The 18,981-nt window shown below is 50.5% G+C and overlaps 1 protein-coding gene across 1 annotated transcript in view; it reads right to left on the reverse strand.

Moving 5' to 3' along the window:
* Nucleotides 1-2,372: 2,372 nt before the first annotated feature.
* SNRNP200 (small nuclear ribonucleoprotein U5 subunit 200) overlaps nt 2,373-18,981 on the reverse strand; it is a 47,613-nt gene continuing 31,004 nt past the window's right edge. Inside the window, exons 28-45 of the mRNA XM_026715247.2 lie at nt 18,723-18,912; nt 17,129-17,302; nt 15,824-15,984; nt 15,103-15,327; nt 13,735-13,926; nt 12,655-12,833; nt 11,564-11,715; nt 10,436-10,544; nt 10,165-10,273; nt 8,358-8,547; nt 7,058-7,222; nt 6,808-6,929; nt 6,557-6,700; nt 5,814-5,990; nt 4,359-4,519; nt 3,471-3,552; nt 3,109-3,201; nt 2,373-2,835 (exon numbers count right to left, since the gene is read on the reverse strand). Of these exons, the coding sequence (XP_026571032.1) occupies nt 2,692-2,835; nt 3,109-3,201; nt 3,471-3,552; nt 4,359-4,519; nt 5,814-5,990; nt 6,557-6,700; nt 6,808-6,929; nt 7,058-7,222; nt 8,358-8,547; nt 10,165-10,273; nt 10,436-10,544; nt 11,564-11,715; nt 12,655-12,833; nt 13,735-13,926; nt 15,103-15,327; nt 15,824-15,984; nt 17,129-17,302; nt 18,723-18,912 (2,769 nt within the window). The 3' untranslated portion in view covers nt 2,373-2,691. The remainder of the gene's footprint in view (nt 2,836-3,108; nt 3,202-3,470; nt 3,553-4,358; nt 4,520-5,813; nt 5,991-6,556; nt 6,701-6,807; nt 6,930-7,057; nt 7,223-8,357; nt 8,548-10,164; nt 10,274-10,435; nt 10,545-11,563; nt 11,716-12,654; nt 12,834-13,734; nt 13,927-15,102; nt 15,328-15,823; nt 15,985-17,128; nt 17,303-18,722; nt 18,913-18,981) is intronic.

Here is an 18,981-nt window from a genome sequence, read left to right on the forward strand (position 1 = left end):
CAAGTCGATTCAGCTTGCTTCCCCAGGACGGAATAGTCAGGTGTGCTGGGAAGCCTGCTAGCTTTTGTATGTTCCACACCTGGAGGGATGACTTGGGAATGTCTACGTGTCAATCTAATGTGCTCAAGTGGAAGCTCTTAGTGGAAAACAACACGCTATGGGGATGTGGAGAGAGAGAGTCTGCCCTCGTGGTGGCCCAGTGGTTAGAATGCAGTATTGCAGGCTGATTCACTGCCCACTGATAGCAGTTCGATCCTCGTGGACTCAAGGTTAGCTCAGCCTTCCCTCCTTCCCAGGTGAGTAAAATGTGGACCCAGCTTGTTGGGGGACAGAGGCTGGCCCTGTAAACTGCTAAGAGAGGGCTGGAAAGCACGGTGAAGCCGTGTATAAGTTTGAGTGCTCTTCCTTTCCTTCCTTCCTTCCTTCCCTCCCTCCCTCCTCCCTTCTTCTTATTCCCTCCCTCCCTCCCTCCCTTCCTTCCTTCCTTCCTTCCTCTTATTCTCTTTCTTATTCTCTTTCTCCTTCATGGTGCTGCAGTGCTTAGAATTCAGTATTGCAGGCTAACTGCCCACTGCCAGGAGTTCAATCCTGACTGGCTGATGGTTGACTCAGCCTTCCATCCTTCCAAGGTAGGTAAAATGAGGACCCAGATTTGTTGAGGGGCAAGAGGCTGACCCTGTAAACCGCTTCGAGAGGGCTGGGAAGTGGTACAGAAGTCTAAGGGCTATGGCTACCTGCTGGTTATGTCCCAGTAGTGACTTACCTTTGGCCAACTACGAAGCCAAAAAGGTGGGTTTGATCTAAACACACCAGGGAGGGAGGGGGGAAGAGATCTGCATGATGGCCTGGCTATAAAAATCAAGATAATTTTACCAAAGTCCTCTTGTGTCCCTCAATTATTCACTTGCAATTAGTTCCCTGATCTTTTGTTCCCTGGCACTACGTTCCCCTTAACATTTCTTCCATTTAACGTAGCATTAACGTAGCATTTCTTCCATCGATGCCTACTCGTTGGAGCAAAACAACAGCTGCTTGCATGATGAATTACTGAAGTGGCTGAATCATCTGCACATTTCTCTGGCTTCACCTTCCTTCGACGCAGACACATCCCTGAAGCTGTTCCCCTTCCTAAGCCCCATTAGCTGGTTTCCTATTTTGGCAACGCACGGCTGTTAACTCAGAGGGTCTCGCCTCCTCCCCTGCACTCTAAATAATAGCTCCGTGGTTACTCCATCCGTACTTTACAATTTCCCATCTGGCAGCTGTTCAACTTCCCGACAGGCTTCACTTCCTCAAATCGGTTCATTAATGGAGTTCTTGCCACTTTTCCAAGTATTACAAGCAGCTTTTTGTTTCAAACCCAGCGGCGTCTGTTCACCCTTTTATTACGAAAGAGCTGTTAAGAGTCGCCCCCCCCCAAAAAAAGCCTAAAGAGATTCCACTTTCAGCAGCCATCAGCATTGTAAATCCTGCCTACTTGGCGTCCCGGAACTCTGAATTCTGTTAAAATTGACGCAGGCAGAATGCGGAAAACGTGTTACAAAATCTGCGACCTGCAAAGAATTAATTTTTGCTAATGGAACACAGCTTAGAGGAATAATTTTGTCATATTTAGAAGAAAAAGGGTGCTTGCAGCTTCCTTATTTAGACCTCCCTCTCGTGGAGGAAGACTTCATTCAGAGGAGGGCAAGACTACATTTAAGCTCCTGCAATTGAGATTGTTTTTTTTAAAAAAGGGAGATTCTACATTTACACCAGATAATGAATGGCAACGATTATACAATTCATGTGCAAGAAAATGCAAATCCATGTAGTGTGGGAATTTGGGATACTGTAAGGGCATCAAGGAACATGCAGAACAAATATATACCACTTAAGACTTATACACCACTTCACAGTTTTTTATAGCCCTCTCCAAGTTGTTCACAGAGTCAAGTCTCTTGCCCCCAACAATCTGAGTCCTCATTTTACCCACCTCGGAAGGACGGACAGCTTGAGTCAACTGTGAGCCAGTCAGGATTGAACTCCTGGCAGTGGGCAGAGTGAGCCTGCAATACTGCCTTCTAAGCACGAGGCACCAGGAAGGAGAAAGGGAATAAGAGAGGGAAGAGCACTTATATACCACTTCATAGAGCTTTTACAGCCCTCTCTAAGCAGTTTAGAGTCAGCCTCTTGCCTCCCAACAATCTGCCTCCTCATTTTACCGACCTCAGAAGGACGGGAGGCCTGAGTCAACCTGGTGCTGATCAGGATCGAACTCCTGGCGGCGGGCAGAGTCTACCTGCAATATTGCCTTCCAACTCCTGCACCACCACCACGGCTCTAACAACTGTCTTCACTTGGACTGCTCTCCCGCCAAAAGATGAGCCGAGTTAGTTCCTGGAAGTTTTATTTTGGAAAATTAACAATCAATTCGGCTCATTTACTCCAAACATGGTACATAAAAGCTGCGGCTTGTTTTGCTGAGATTTAAAAAAAAAAAAAGGAAAAAAAAACTCAAAAGATGGTGGCAGGAAGAAGAAAAAGGTGGAAGTCCCTTCTGACACCTGTTGGCTGAGGCTTAATTCCGATGCAGGGAATCAGAAGAACTGAGAACATCACCGAAGCATCACCTTGGTTATCTGCTCCAAGAAAGTCCACGGTGGCTTTACCAAGAAGGTCCGTCCCCAAGGATGATGGCCGGCCTGTCCCTCAGTCGGACTCGCTGTCGCTCTCTGCCTCTTTGACGTCCACACTGAACTTGTACTCTTGGTCGCAGCCCATGTAGGCATCGCTCATGAAGTAGAGGGTGTAGTTGTGTGTCCCGGTGGTTGGAGCCACAAAGTCCAGTTTCACCTAAACAGCGTTAAAAGAATTGGGTTTTGAGAAGAAGGAACCTGGTTCGGAGGGCGGCACCGCAAGGAACGGAGCTTGCCTGCCAAAGGGTTGGGGTTCACCTATTAATCTCCCTCCCAGGTGGACTCGTTAAGCCGCGGTGAGAAACGTTTCGCCGGAGCTGCTGGCGCTCCCGATAAAGGAATCGTTGACTTAACCGCAGAGGGTTTGTTGTGTTTGGGGAGCCGGGTCAGAACCACCGTCAAGGCTGTCGCGCAAGCGGGAGTGTCGTACCTTGGCCTTCTGCTGCAGCGTCAGTCGCTTGATGGAAATGAGGCTGTTGGATTTGGAGTCGCCGATCACCACCCACCAGCCTTCCTCACGTTTCTGCAAGGGAGGAAGCAGCCGAGAGGACAACGTGGGAGCGGGCGACAACGGGGTCCACTCAGCCCCAACGGGCCCTTGGAGACAGACAGACAGACGGGGCCCCCAGCTCTGCCTCCTCATCCGAGACTTCCATAGGCTCCGGAGCTGGCCCAGGCTCTCCCGACTCGCCTGGCTCTGCTGGCAGCCGCCAGGGCCCCAACCCGGCCTCACCCCGAAGCTGAATCGTTCACCGGCTTCCCAGGACCTTTCTCCCGGGACCCCCAACTTACCTGTGGGAACAGCGGGGCGATCACGGGCCCGGTTACCTCCTCCTCTCGCTCCAGCTGCACCAGCACAATCACAGGGCCTCCACTGGGGGAACAAAGCCAGGAGATTCACATGTTTTTTCCGCCCCGCCCCCTCTACTGTTTACAGCCTTCGCTCCCTTCCCAGTCCAGCACAAGCAACAGGTTGAAGGATCGACAGATCTACTAAAACCAGGGCAGCTTCCAGCATGGAATCCTATCCCAGTTTTTTTTTTTAATTGGTGCCTTCGAGTCGGTCTCGACTCCTGGACGTCACCCTGCAGTTCTCTCGACAAGGTGACCCAAAGTGGTTTGCTATTACCTGCTTCCCAAGGGCTAAGAGGGGGGTGGGGGGGTTTGCTGGCCCCAAGTCACCCCAGCTGGCTTTGTGAACTAGAACTGGCAATCTCCCCGTTTTTAGCCACATGCCTTAGCGACGACCCCAAACCGGCTCTCACAGAAAGAGTTGAAGGCAGAGAAGGAGCCTCTGAATGCCCCATTTATTTTTATTTAATTTTTTTAAAAAGGGAGAACCTGAAAGCTATTAGAGAAAAAGTCTTAGAAAGCCCAAAGCATTTCAGGCTCTTCTGGAAGGGAAGGGAAGGGAAGGGAAGGGAAGGGAAGAGAAGAGAGGAGAGGAGAGGAGAGGAGAGGAGAGGAGAGAAGAGAAGAGAAGAGAAGAGAAGAGAAGAGAAGAGAAGAGAAGAACAGAGTTGGAGGGGACCTTAGAGGTCTTCTAGTCCAACTCTTCTCAGGCAGGAAACCCTCTACCATTTCAGACAAACGGTTGTGCAATCTCTTCTTCACAACTTCCAGTGTGGCCGCGTCGCCCCGCAAGCCTTCCTCTTGCCACCTTCCGGGCCGCTGCCTTACCTGCGGATGCTCTCCCTCTCCACCACCTCGTAGGAGAGTTCGATGTTGGGGTATCGGTTGCAGAAGCGAGCCACGTCGGCAATCTGGGTGTCGGAGAGCTGGAGCAGGACGTTGCGTTCCTCGTCTTCCATCTCCATAATGTCAAACACGCTCTCCACGCCCTGCAGGAAAGGACAGGCGGGGCGGGGTTGGGGGTGAGCAGGTGCTGGCAGCCCCCCACCCCCAAGGGGAAAAGCTTCCGGGTTACGGTGTCATTGAAAGACACACACACACACACACAAGCAGCTGACACACACCTCAGGATCAATGGGGAGGCATTTGCGGTTCCACCTCTGGGGGTGTTTCTTCAAGCCCTTTGCTTTTTGGGGGGGCAACGGCAGAAGGAAGCCGGGTGAACTACCCACAGGTAGCTGTCGCTCTGGGGCCAGTCACGAAGTTCCTGATTTAATAACTACTCTGGACCACAAGCGGTCTGCAGCACGCTCTGGAATAAAGCGGTCCCCTCCTCTGGGGACAGAGCGACTTGAATGAGGGAGATGCGCCACTCTTTGGGAGGGCCTACTTCCAAAAACGGCCCCGAAAGGGGCTCTAGGGACATGGGCTGGGGTGGCACACTGGTCAGAGTGCAGTAGGGTGGGCTACTTCTGCTGACTGCCTGCAGTTTGGCCGCTTGAATCTCATCAGGCTCCAGGTTGACTCAGCCTTCCATCCTTCCCAGGGGGGTAAAAATGGGGGCTCAGATTGTCGGGAGGCAAGAGGCTGACTCTGTAAACCACTTAAGAGAGGGCTGTAAAGCGGTATATAAGTCTACGGGCTATTCTTTTCCTTTCTCCTTTCCTTTCCTTCCCTTCTTCTTATTCCTTTTCTCCTTCTCCTTCCTGGTGTCGTACTAGTTAAGAGCGTAGCAGGGCAGGCAAACTCTGCCCACTGCCAGGAGTTCGATCCCGTTCAGCTCAAGGTTGACTCAGCCTTCCATCCTTCCGAGGTGGGTCAAATTAGGAGCCAGATTGTTGGGGGCAAGAGGCTGACTCTGTAAACCGCTTAGAGAGAGCGGTAAAAGCCCCAGGAAGCGGTATAGAAGTCCAAGGGCTATTTGCCTAAGTTGGGCCCCTCCCTGGTTCTCAATTATTCCTCAAGAAAGACAAAAAGCAGCTCGAAAGACTTTCGGCCAAACGCAGCCCTTGAAAACCCCTCACCCCTTCCCAGTAGGTTGGCTACTTTTACAGCACAGTCAGCCGGCCAGCCCAGCCCAGAGACCTCGCTCAGGCAGGCTGGATATAAATCTTTCTAAATAAATGGCTTGGTTTGATTTTCTTTTCTTTTAAATACTCGTGCAACCGGGCGCTCCGTTCTCCCTCTGGGAAGGCCTGCCGCGCCCTCGTCCCAGATGGCTCCACTGCTCCACCCCCCCCGCCCACCGAGCTGGAAGGGCGGAGCCCGCGCGCCTGCGCTCACCTTCTCCGTGCAGCGCTTGATGTTCTCGGAGGTGAAGTGCGGCAGCTGCTTCAGGTAAGAGTCCTTCGACCACATGGCTTGCGTGACCATCTGGGCCAGCTCCATGGCCGCCAGGGCGGGGCTCAGCCAGCCGTTGCTGGAGAGGACGTCCACGCAGGCCTGGATCAGCCGGATGGCCTGAGAACGGCAAAGGATCGGCTTGAGGGTGCCTGGGTGGAGCCCCCGCTGAATTGCCCGGTGAGCCCATGCTCCTCCGGGCAGACCCGGAGAGGCAAGGCCGTGCCACATGGGACCTGGCCATCCCTCCCCCCCTCTTCTACCCCCACCACCTGTTCTGGTTGTCAGGATCTCAGCAGTTTGCCCCATTTAAATCATGAGCCTCGAGCCAAACTTTCAAAGGATTTATTGGGAGTAAACATGCCAGCACTGCCTGGGTGCAGCCGACTCTGAGACACATCATTCACTGTCGCCCTTGACCCTGGTTTCCCCCCCACACACACACCTCTGGGTGTATCCTAATTCATATCCTCCAATGGGACACATCCATAGCCCGGAGTCATCAATCATGCTCTCCACTTGGAATTTTGCATGGCGGAAACTTCAGCCACCTAGTTACTATCTTTGCAAAACTATTTATGGAATGCAGTTTCGGTTTGCAAGCTGCCGCACTGCTTCCCCTCTCCCTTTTTCTGTTGGCAACTCTAAAAAGACTGTAGAAACATTCTATGAGTTGACGCTTGTACCTTGCTCAGAATCTCCTCGGTGTCCGATTGGAGCTCGGCGCTTAACTGCATCCGCGACAAATGCGCTTGCAAAAGGAGGTTGGTTTTGATGTGGGGGTCGTTGAACTTGGGGTTATTCAGCTTGTGGGGCACTTTCTGGGCCAGCTGGAAAAGGAAAAGGAAGGAGAGGGGGTGCTTCTAAGCATCATAGACGACCGTACACTGGCACAAACTAGAGAGAGAGCGAGAGAGAGAGAGGATTATTCCCTTACCTGCCGCAAGAGGTTGTCCTCGTGGTGTCTAATAGGAATGTTCTCATATTCTGCAGCATTGGAGATGATTTCAATCAGGCCCCTCACTTTCGTCTTGGCGTTCAGGGACATGCTGAAGAGTTCTAGAAAGCAAGGGAAGCTGCATCACACACCGAGCAACAAGGCTGGAGGCCGTGGCAGCGACGGACACGACACCATCACCGCCACCGCCACCTCTCTCTCTCTCTCTCCCCCCCAAGACCCATTATACCGATGGTGGTGTAGTTGATGTAGTAATAAGCTGCGATCATGCCCAGGTTCAGAGGCGCCACGTCCATCTCATCTTCCACACTGATGCACTTGGACTGCTCCAGGTCGCTCAGGGTTTGCTCCACCAACTCAGAAAGGTGATCGGAGAGATGACGGTGGGACACACCTGGGCAGAGGAACAGATCGAAAGTCAGGAGCTGCTGCACGTCTGGAGTGGCTGGGAAACTGCCCAGGAGCTGCCTGGAATGGGTCTGGGGGTGGGGGTGGGGTGGGGTGGGGGGAGCAGGCAGGCAGAGGAATCCAGGTGTTAGGATTCCATCACTTAATCTCATTTTAAATCATGAGTCTCGAGCCAAACTTCCAAAACCTAAAAAGGATTTATTGGGAGTTAACATGCCGGCACTGCCTGGGTGCAGCTGACTCTGAGACACACTATTCATTGTCACCCTTGACCCTCCGTTTCCCTGGGTGTGCCGTAATCCATATTCTCCAATGGGACACCTCCATAGCTCAGAGTCATCAATCATGCTCCCCAGTTAGAATTTTGCAAGGCAGAAACTTCAGTCATCCCGTTACAATCTTTGGAAAACTATTTACGGGATGCAGTTTCGGTTTGTGAGCTGCCGCACTGCTCCCCCCTCCCTTTCTGTTGGCACCTCCAGAAATATTTTACGAGTTGACACAGACTAGATACAGGCGAGGAACCAGGTCTACGTGCTGCAGCAGGGCTTAAGAATGTTTTCTGACATGAACTGACACATTAAAAGGATTGGGAGGCTTAAACCATCGACGTCATGCCCCCCCGTCGGAGTCTGACTCCGAGAAGGAAGATGAACAGCCGTCAGATGAACCGCCGGAGAGAGGCTCCGTCGGCTCGGGAGGAAGTCAGGCTGGGCAGAGCAGGGAAGACGTAGAACAAGGGAGAGGGGGTTTAGATGAAGACCAAGGCCCACCCATCCCCTCTTCATCTAGGGCACGCAGGGAGGAACGGAAGAGGGAGCAATGTGGTTGGCGTGGCTTATGGGGGAGGAAAGGGCCCTGATTCCCTTCACAAGGCACACCTGGGAAGGGAGTTTAAAGGAGAACCAGTTGGGAGGGCCGTTTGTCGGGAACAAACCTTGGGATTATCTAACGTGGGCTGCTGTTATCAGAGTTCCTGGCATCCTCCCAAAACTATTTCTGGAATGGACTTTTGATGGCCATGCTTCTCTGCCCCCTCCCTTTCTGCGGGCAACTCTGAAAAGACCATAGAAATATCTGATCAGTTGACACCAGGAAGATTGGGACAGCGTCCCTTTCACCTTGGAGGTTGTAATAGTTGGGGTTCTGGGTCATCCGGCGGTACAGGAAGGTCCAGGTGAGGTAGTCCACCGCGTCCTGCTTGTTCTCAATGGTCTTGGTGACAATCTCGGCATTGAAGTGATCGTGCATGCAGTGGTCGAGGTGAGACTCCACCGGAAGGGGCTCGTAGAGGAACTTTTTGAAGAAATCCTGGAAGGGAAGAGCCAGAATGATAGTTAGCGTTTGGGGGGGGGGGGGGGGTGGGGGAATGGCCTGCTTAAAATTAGGGTTTCCGGAGAAAACGGTTCCAGAACAGAAGAGAAGAACCTGCTCCGAACAAACCACACCAACACAACATGCAAAATCAATGAAGGATCCCCCACATCCACCCACTGTAGGTTTGCACCAAGGGTGTAGGGTTTTTTTTTGCAAGCCAGAGTTAATCAAGTAGGGCTGAGCTTTCAGGCTGAATGCCCGGAAGGATCTAATTTTCTGATATTTTCAATGATTTGAGGGCTATTTAATCTGGAGGTAGCATAAGAAGAACCTGCAGCAGCTTCACCACCCACCCCAAAAAATGCTGTCTCAAACACGAGCCAATCAGGAATAAGATCACTTTGACATTCTCCGAAAACAGGTTAGAAATCCATCTACCTAAAGAACCAATCAACAGCCAGGTTCAAGGACCCACCAAGAACTGGTTCTCGTGGAATTTCTTCAAACACAAATCAATCAAAAGTCCATCCAGATAAGGAACTAACTTCCTTGAACTCTGGGAGCAATCGGAGAGCACCTTGCTAAATTCAAATACAGATGAACAAAGGTGGAAGGGACCTTGTAGGTCATCTAGTCCAACCCCCCACCCACGCAGGAGACCCTGAACCATTTCTGGCAGATGGCAGTCCAGTCTCTTCTTGAAAGCTTCCAGGATTGAAGCTCCCACAACTTCCGAGGGCAACTTCTGTTCCAAGGGTTGATTGTTCTCACTGTCAGAAAATTCCTCCTTATTTCCAGGTTGAATCTCTCCTTGATCAGCTTCCATCCATTATTATTTCTTGTCTGGCCTTTGGGTGCCTTGGAAAATAGCTTGACCCCCTTCCTCCTCTCTGTGGCATCCCCTCAAATATTGGAAGACTGCTCTCATGTTTCCCCTGGTCCTTCTCTCCCTTAGACTTCTGAGGTTCATAATGTAACTCAGGGGTGTCCAACCTTGGCAGCTCAAAGACTAACAGATCTAACAGATTAACAAGAGTTGGAAGGGACCTTGTAGGTCATCCAGTCCAACCCCAAGCAGGAGACCCTACACACCATTTCTGACAGAGGGCAGTCCAGTCTCTTTTTGAAAGCCTCCAGGGATGAAGCTCCCGAAACTTCCGAAGGCAACTTCAGTTCCACGGGTTGATTGTTTTCACTGTCAGAAAATTCCTCCTTATTTCCAGGTTGAATCTCTCCTTGTTCAGTTTCCATCCATTATTCCTTGTCTGGCCTTCAAACGTACTTTGGAGAATAGCCTGACCCCTTCCTCCTCTCTGTGGCAGCCCCTCAAATATTGGAAGACTGCTCTCCTGTCTCCCCTGGTCCTTCTCTCCCCTAGACTAGAGTCCAGATAGTTCCTGTTCATTGATTGTGAGTTACTGAGAAGTCCTTAGCAGCTAACTCTGCCCCTGAAGACGCCAACCAAAGTGGCTGGCAAAATATCAGGACCCCACAATGCTGAGATTGTGGCCACTCAGCCAGAAAGCTCTTCAATGCTAGAAGGACCTCAAGTCTTAGGAGCCCCAGTTGTTAAGCAGCAGAGGAATCTACCCTCTTCCCATCTTTGCTCACCTTCTTGGACCCCTGGCACATAATAACACAGCGTCCTTCATCATCCTGCAAGGGGCGGTTAGCACGGCCCACCATCTGTAGGACATCGTAGATTGGATAGTCCACGTACCTGCCACCAGGGGAACAATTCACAAGCCGGTCAGTTAAGAACCTCACCCCAAAGTCAACCCAACCCAATTCCAACTCCCTCTTAATTTCCCCCATCGCACCCCAAACTGCAACCCGCTTAGTGGCGCTTCCAGACAACTCCTTCCCAGGACCCTTCACTCACGCGTGGATCTTCCCGTTGTAGTACTGCGTGTCCATGATGATCACCAGGTGAGCAGCTAAGTTCATTCCCCAACAGAGGTTCCGTGAAGCCACCACCACCTGGATGGCCCCTAAGGAGAAATCACCAAGGAGGAACAGTCTAGAACCGAAACAACCGCCTAGGCCAGGGGTCTCCAACCCTGGCCACTTTAAGACTGGTGGACCTCAACTACCAGAGTTCTGGGAGTTGAAGTCCACCAGTCTCAAAGTGGCCAAGGTTGGAGACTCCTGACCTAGGGGTACATTCACTCATCTGCTTGCAAAGAAATCTACCCTAGTAGATCACATGAAGCATTAGTGCCGCTTTCTGAAATGCTAGTAAGGCCACACCTGGAACACAGAATCCAATTTTTGTCATAGTGCTACAAAAAAGCTTGTTGAGACTTTGGAAAAAGTCCAGAGAAGAGCAACTAAGAGGATCCAAGGCCTGGGGACTAAAACATTTGAAGAATAGGCTGCAGGATTTGGATTTGGCTGGTCTAGAGAAAAGAAGAATTAGGGGTGACAGGATAGCAATATTCCAGTGTTTGAGGGGCAGCCACAAAGAAGGGATCAAATTATTCTCCAAAGCACCTGAAGGCAGGACAGGAAGCAATGGATGGAAACTAATCAAGGAGAGAAGCAACCTGGAATTAAATAGAAACTTCCTAACAGTGAGGACAATTAACCAGTGGAACAGCTGGCCACCAGAAATTGTGGCCAGTCCATCACTGGAGGTTTTTAAAAAGAGACTGGACAACCACTTGTCTAAAATGGTATTGGGGCTCCTGCCTAAGCAGGGGGCTGGACTAGAAGACCTCCAAAGTCCCTTCCAGCTCTGTTCTGTTCTATTCTATTCTAATTCCGTTCTATTCCATTCTTCTCTGCAAATTTATTTTTTTCCCCGGTGGAAAAGTAAAAGCACGCTTTGCCTCGTGGCCTCTTACTGCAATATTACAGTTTACTAGCTCATCTTTCCAGCAGAAGGCACTGAATCCATGAAATGGTTTCCTTGTGAATCTGAAGTTTGTTTGTTTTTTTCCAAGTTAGGCCTGTTTGTTGGGGCTCAGTTAGTCTGGCTTTTTTTTTCTTTTCCCTCGCCGCTTTTTACCTGAGCTAAACAGCTGCTCCACCACCCGTCGTTCCATCGAGGTCAGCCCCTCGTGGAGGTAGCCCACCCCATTCACCACCGTCTCCTTCAAGGTGTTGTCGTTCAGTTTGTCCACGTAAGGAGCCACGTCCTTCTCGGTGCAGTGCAGAAACCTGTCGGGACGGGAAAACGGGCAGATCAGAACGGCTGTGCCAGCCGGATCTTAACCAGATTGTCCTCCGTGAAGGAGAAGGAGGCTTTCCCAAGGACCAGACTCTGTTGGGCAAGGAAGGGAGCAGGAAACGGAGTCGAGTTCAAAAGCACTTCCAGGTCTGTGTTGTGACCTGTCGGCCGCCAGGGTAACCGGACAGTTCTGAGGGAGAAGAGGGAACGGAGCCGGCAAAGAGAAAGAGAGAGACAGAGGTAGAGCCTGGGCCATCTGCCAGTTCTCAGGTGGAGAGTCAACAACCCCCAGGTCTGGAGGTGGCTGATGAGGAAGAGGAGGACCAGCTGGGTCCAGTGCCTGACGCACAGATGCACAGAAGGCAGAGGAGAGGAGAGCCGTGGAAATCTATGGGCTGGTCCTTGGGCTGGAAGAGCCACCGCTGCTAGCGAAGCTCCCCCCATCGCTCTGGAGATAAAAGGCAGAGGAAAGGAGAGGAGAGCTGTGGAAATCTATGGGCCGGTCCTTGGGACGGAAGAGCCACCGCTGCTAGCGAAGCTCCCCCCATCGCTCTGGAGATGAGATGAGATGAGAGGAGAGGAGAGGAGAGGAGAGGAGAGGAGAGGAGAGGAGAGGAGAGGAGAGGAGAGGAGAGGAGAGCCATGGAAATCTATGGGCCGGTCCTTGGGACGGAAGAGCCACCGCTGCTAGCGCAGCCCCTCCCTAGCTCTGGGGATCAAAGGCAGGGGAGGGAGAGGAATAGATGTGCCAGACAACTATTATACATCTCCCCTGCCCGACAAACTGGTTAGTCTGTCTCTCCCTGCAGTGAGGGAGGGAGGGAGAGACAGAGACAGACAGACAGACATTATTTTGCTGGAGCTGCTGGCACTCCTATTAAAGACAGGAGGGTTGGTTGTGTTTGGGAGCCGGGTTCAGAACACTCTACCTGTGTCTCTGGACATCTGAAGCGCAGGTGGTGAGAATGTCGATGGCCGTGAGCCGGGTCTGCTTGCGCGAGGGAACGAACACGATGACCGGCTTCTTGGGAGAATGCTTCATGATGGCGTGGTAGACTGGCTTAGCCATGGAGAGCAGGCGGGTTTGCGTGTGGCTGATGTTGAAGCCCTGAAAGAAAAACAAGGGAAGGAAACCGAGAGAGAGAGAGAGAGAGAGAAGACAAATAGCGTCAAATCTACTTGCTGGGCAGAACTTTCAAAGGAAGAACCGCAATTAAAAGCCCAGTGACAGCACGGGAAACGAAGCTGAGATGTTGAAAGGGACGGGAAGGGAATCCATTTCGCCTAAGAACACGCAAAGGGTCATGTCCCCGTCAAGAGACTACATCTGCAGAGGAAGATGAACAGGACGACCGAGAAAGGCTAAGCAGCGAACATGACACAGAGCTCAGGATATGCTCAAGGACCACCCCCTCCTGATCCGAGAGCACGGAGAGCGGAGAGAAGGCGAGAACAGCGCAGACTGACCCAACCACTCGGGAGGAGAGCGCCCCCGCCCCTCTTCACGAGGCACACCTGGGGACTGACACTTAAGGAGACGCTGTGGGGAGGGGCCTTTGTCGGGAACAAATGCTGAATTCCTGGAATGTTGAGTGCCAAAGTTTGGACTTTCCTGGATTCCTTGAATTATTTCCGGATTCCTTGAATTATTTCCGGATTTCCGGATTACTTTTGCTTCCTGGATTCTTCAACTTGCCCTGCTGGGTTTATGCAGCTGTGGTGTTCACAGCGTTGGGCTGGACTATTTCCAGCCAGAGGCTGATTGAGGTGTGTGTGTGTGTGTGTGTGTGTGTGTGTGTGTGTGTTTGTCCTCACTTTGCTCTGGGACTTGGGAGCCTTTGGGGGAATTTGGAGCTGCCTGTGTTATCGCTGTGCCGTGCCCTGGGTCACCACACCAACCTTCTGTCAGTCGATGACGGTGACCCCGGAGGTAAATCGAGCAATGGATCGATTGGCAGGAGGGCCTCCGCCTGGCCGGAGCTGCCCGTTGGAAAGAGCGGGAGGCTTACCTGGATGTGGAGCTCCAGAGGTACAGGGCGCACATTGGGGTGGAAATTGAAGGTGGCCGTAGCACTGCAACCGAGCCAATGGGCCACATCCTTGGCATTGGACAAGGACGAGCTGAGAGCCACAATGCGGATGGGCCGCTCGATCTGGGAGGAGATGTAGCGCATTCGGGAACAGATCACCTCCAGGACTGGCTGTGAAATGAAAGCAAAGTTGAGTCAGGGACACCCAGTTTCCCCCTGACAGTTGCCACTATTGAGCCAGGCTGTCAACTCATAAAATATTTCTCTGGTCTTTTTAGAGTTGCCAACAGAAAGGGAGGGGGGAGCAGTAGGCAGCTGGCGTTCCATAAATGTTTTCAAAGATAGTAACTAGGTGACCGAAGTTTCTGCCTTGCAAAATTCCAACTGGAGAGCATGATTGATGACTCTGGGCTATGGAGGTGTCCCATTGGAGAATATGGATTACGATACGCCCAGGGGGTGAGGGGAAAACCAGGGTCAAGGGTGACAATGAAAGACGTGTCTCAGAGTCGGCTACACCCAGACAGTGTTGGCATGTTTACTCCTAATAAATCCCTTTTAAGTTTTGGAAGTTTGGCTAGAGACTCATGATTTAAATGGAGAGCAACTGCCAGAGCCCTGACACAGGTTCTATCTATTCCATACCTCTGTGTTTGGCTTTTCTTGCCTTAAGCGTAAAACCTTATTTTTCTTGTCACTGAATTTCATTTTGTTATAAAAGGCCCAGTGTTCTAGTCTCTGGAGAGCCATCTGGACCTTAAGCCAACCTTCCGGGGTGTTGGCTGTTCCTGCCAGTTTAATGTTGTCTGCAAATTTGAGGCGTTCCCCTTCTATCGCCTCATCTAAATTGTTTATGAACAGTCCATGGTTTAAGGTAGAACCTTGGGGGATCCTACTACTTACTTACTTCCACAGACCCATAATTCCATTAAGGGTTCAGTATGATTTGTCCCCAGTTACAATTCTACAGCTCCTGTTTTATAATCCAGACATGATTTATGAGGGGGCAAAATTTATCGCTGGGATTAAAACTGTGGTATGCAGGATGTTGGAGCAGAGACATATCAGTCTACAACGGCAAAAAATATCTGGAGTTTGGAGAGCTCTTTCTTCCAACTAATTAACTTTGATGATAAATAGAGTCAAAGTCTACTGGAGTCATACATGCTCACGAATGCACCTGAGGAACTGAGGTGCAAGTCACCCTAGCGGGCTCGTAGTTAAGTGATTTTCCCACCAGCAAGAAAGGGATTAAAGTGATTTGTCCCACTAGCAATGCTCCAGGGAAGAACGGGGCAAAAGGAAGCCGTGCCCTGCTCGCTCCCTTCAAAACAAGTGATTTCTCACCCCGTTCTCGCCGCCAATGAGGTGGACTTCGTCCACAATGAAGAGGTTGACGTTCTGTACATTTTTGCGCTGCTTCCATCGCCGGGACAGGATGTCCCACTTTTCCGGGGTGCTGATGATGATGTTGCCCTTCCCCAGCAGCTTCAGGTCCGTGCTGGTCTCCCCCGTCAGGAGGACGACTTTGAGAAGCTGATCCTGGAACTTCTCATACCAGTCCAGGAAGATCTGCCTCAGAGAAGGGAGAAGAGGAAGATGAGGACGCCCGCAGAGATCCTCCAGCTCAAACCTCTGTTAACTTGGCCTCTTCTAGGCTCGTCAATCCCCTCCCCCTCTTTTCATATCTGCTGAGACTCTCTGTAGAAACGAGGGTGAGGGACCCCAGCCCTTCATGGCTTGTGGACTTCAACTCCCAGAATTCCCGAGCCAACATGGGGAACGATGGCCCCTTTATGACTTGTGGACTTCAACTCCCAGAATTCCCGAGCCAACATGGGGAACGATGGCCCCTTCATGACTTGTGGACTTCAACTCCCAGAATTCCTGAGCCAGCCATGTTAGCTCAGGAGTTCTGGGAGTCGAAGTCCACAATTCCCAAAAAGGCCACTGTTCCCCACACCCCTGATGTAGAGGAAGCAACCTGCACTGAGCTCTGATCTGTTCGCTTCCTCGGGAAGAGCAGACTCAGAAAAAAAATCCAGTGAGCTGTGAGGGAGCTCGGCACCTGCTCAGCGAGAGCCTCCATGGGAGTGATGTAGACGCAGCGGCCTTCCACGTTCTGCAGCAGCATCCTCAGGATGGCAAACTCAGCGCAGATGGTCTTCCCGCTGCCCGTTGGCGCGCCCACAAAGACGTTTTCATCGCTGTTGTAGACCGTGTTGAATACTAGACATGGAAGAAGAGACAGGCCAGCTTCGTTATCTGGGTTTTTTTTTTGTTTTTTTTGAGTTCCTGGTGGCTCTTGTTTATCAAGACATCCCTGTGTTGTATTTGCAAAGGCATGCGATCTCCTGGAAGCTCTCCATGCCCAAATAAATACATTCTGGGGTGGGAGGCAGAAGTGGGCATTCAGCCGGTTCTGACCGCTTCTGGAGAACCGGGAGCAGAAAAGTTGAGTAGTCCGGAGAACCGGCCAATCCCACCTCTGACTGGGCCCACCAACCCCATCTCTTCTCTGCCTCCCATTGAGTCCCAGCTGATCGGCTGGGTCTCCTTTGGTTGCCCTGCCCAGGAGAACAGAGCTGGAAAGCAGGTTAGTGGGGTGGGGAGAAATAGAATTCTTTATTGTCCAAGTGTGATTGGACACATGAGGAATTTATCTTGATGCAAATACTCTCAGTGTACATAAAAGAAAAGATACATTCATCAAGAGTCAAGAACAAGACTTAATAATCGTCATAGGGTAGAATAGAATAGAGTAGAATAGAATAGAATAGAATAGAATAGAATAGAATAGAATAGAATAGAATATAGAAATATAATTTTTTTATTGGCCAAGTGTGTTTGGACACACAGGGAATTTGTCTTGGTGCAAATGCTCTCAGTGTACATAAAAAAAAAAGAGACATTCGTCAAGAATCATCAGGTACAACACTTAATAATAATCATAGAGTACAATAAGAATAGAATAGAATAGAATAGAATAGAATAGAATAGAATAGAATAGAATAGAATAGAATAGAATAGAATAGAATAAGGACTAGGACAGGAGTGGAGCAGAGCGGAGCAAAACAGAACAGAATTCCTTATTAGCCAAGTGTGATTGGACACACAAGGAATTTCCCTTGGTGCAAATGCTCTCAGTGCACATAAAAGAAAACGTACATTTGGTCAAAAGTCAAGAATCATCAGGTACGACACTTAACGAGAGTCACGGGGTACAATAAGCAATCAAAGGGAAGGGGGATTTTGCAGTGGCCTTTCCCTGCCACACCCTCCAAGCCACGCCCACAGAAACGGTAGTCAAAGCAATGTTGGATCCCCGCACTGGCACCGGGAGGGCCCTCCCCTGACCCGCCGCGATGCTGACCTTGGGTCTGGATGGGATTGAAGAAGGGGAACTTGTCCTGGTAGAGGCCCTCAAAGGCGCTGTTCCTCAGCGCAGAGACCGGCAGGGGCTGCAAGTCCAGCAGTTCCGTGGGAGGAGGGTACTTCTCTGGCAGGATTAAGTGTCGGAAGGAGACCGGCAGTTGCGTCTCGCAGGCTGGAATGAGCAAGCAGACAAACACACCTGAGGAACGGGGACACCTGGAGACAGACACACACACACACACACACACACACACACACACACACACACACCCCGGGGCACCAAGAGGCTGAGGAGAAAAACCCAGCTCTTGCTGGGGACCGGTCTCCCTTTTTCGTTTTGTATTTTAATATATGGTTTTATTTTGATCCATAAACATTTTGAACACAGTGTACTTGCCAGGGCGTATCATTTACGAAAATGCAAAAGAAAAAACAGAAATATCAACATATATACTAGTAACAATGGTGATAGTGTAACAAAATAATTTTAGCTGAGTTTTTTTGTATTAGCTTATTTATAGTTCTGTTACTTATCTCAACATGTTTCTAATTGTCAACCCTCTTTGTATTTAATTCTTGCATAACGGTCATCTTTCTTCATCTAATTTCTGCCTCTTATCTCTAGCCACTCGTAAAATCTATTCCATGTTAAGTAATATTCTGTGTCTTCTGTGCCTTTATGTTTAATGTCAATCTATCCATCTCTGCACAGTCAAGTATTTTCCGTATTACATCCTCATCGGATGGGGCGTTCTCGTTTCTCCAATGTTGTGCAAATACAATCCTTGCAGCTGTCAACACATGCAAAATTCAGTATACAGTTCCCTTTGTTCATAGCCTTCTGGCATTATACCCAACAAAACTATTCCTGGTTTCCAGTCTAGGTGTTCCTTAATTATCTTTTCCAACCTTAACCAGCTCTCCATGTTTCTTTCTTGCTGGGAGCTGGTCTCCTTTGGAGGAGAGAGCCAACAGTTTGGAAATGATGCCATGTGGCTCGTTAAGTTACCACACAGGTTGTTATCAGTCGTGCAACGTTACCTGGGGGTGTCGTTGTGGTTTGTACCGGACACCCTACTGGCTCCAAACAACCTTCAGGAGGTGCAACAGGTATAGCGACAACAATGCAGACTGGACTGATTGTTTCTGCCTCCTTTACACTCCTCATGGGCTCTGATTTGTAACGGTCTATAAAGTGTAAATTATTCTTCTTCCGTCTTTTAAGTACATGGCTCTTGAATCGGTGCTAAACTAAACTTTTAAACATGTTTTCTGAGGTGTTGTATTTATGTGAGCTGTTTTGGACCCAGGCTCACAATGGAAAAACAAGGATTAAAAGAAAACCTGGGGGAGTCAACCTTGAGCCGGTGAGATTCGAACTGCCGAACGGATGACCGTGAGCAGAGTCAGCCTGCAGTACCGCATTCTCACCACTGCACCACCACAGCTGTTATGAAATACCAAACCGGGCTGACTTTCTGCACGGAAATGGCTTATGCGCAGATAAGACGCCTTCGTAACGCATTCTCCCAACGTCGCTGTTTCCAGCAAGGGAGCGTACATTTCTCCACCCAACCTCTCCAGGGACTTACAAAGCCAGCGATCGGAGACCACCCGGATGAAGTACTGCGGAGGAAGAGGCTCAAAAACGGGCACGAAGAAGGTGATGAGGTGCTCGTCCTGAGCGTACTTGGCCTTCAGAAGGAAATACTCGTGGTGGAGGATCACCTCGCTGTCCACGTCTTCCACCAAAATCCAGAAGGCTTCCGAGGAACCATGGACCTGCCCCCCACCGCAAAAAAAAAAAAAAAGAGAGGAGAGAGACGGGATCATAACCGAGGAAGCAAGGAG

The sequence above is a fragment of the Pseudonaja textilis genome, chromosome 9 (genome assembly GCF_049901715.1).
Source record: "Pseudonaja textilis isolate UNSWEBS1 chromosome 9, rPseTex1.2, whole genome shotgun sequence".
Lineage (NCBI taxonomy): Eukaryota > Metazoa > Chordata > Lepidosauria > Squamata > Elapidae > Pseudonaja > Pseudonaja textilis.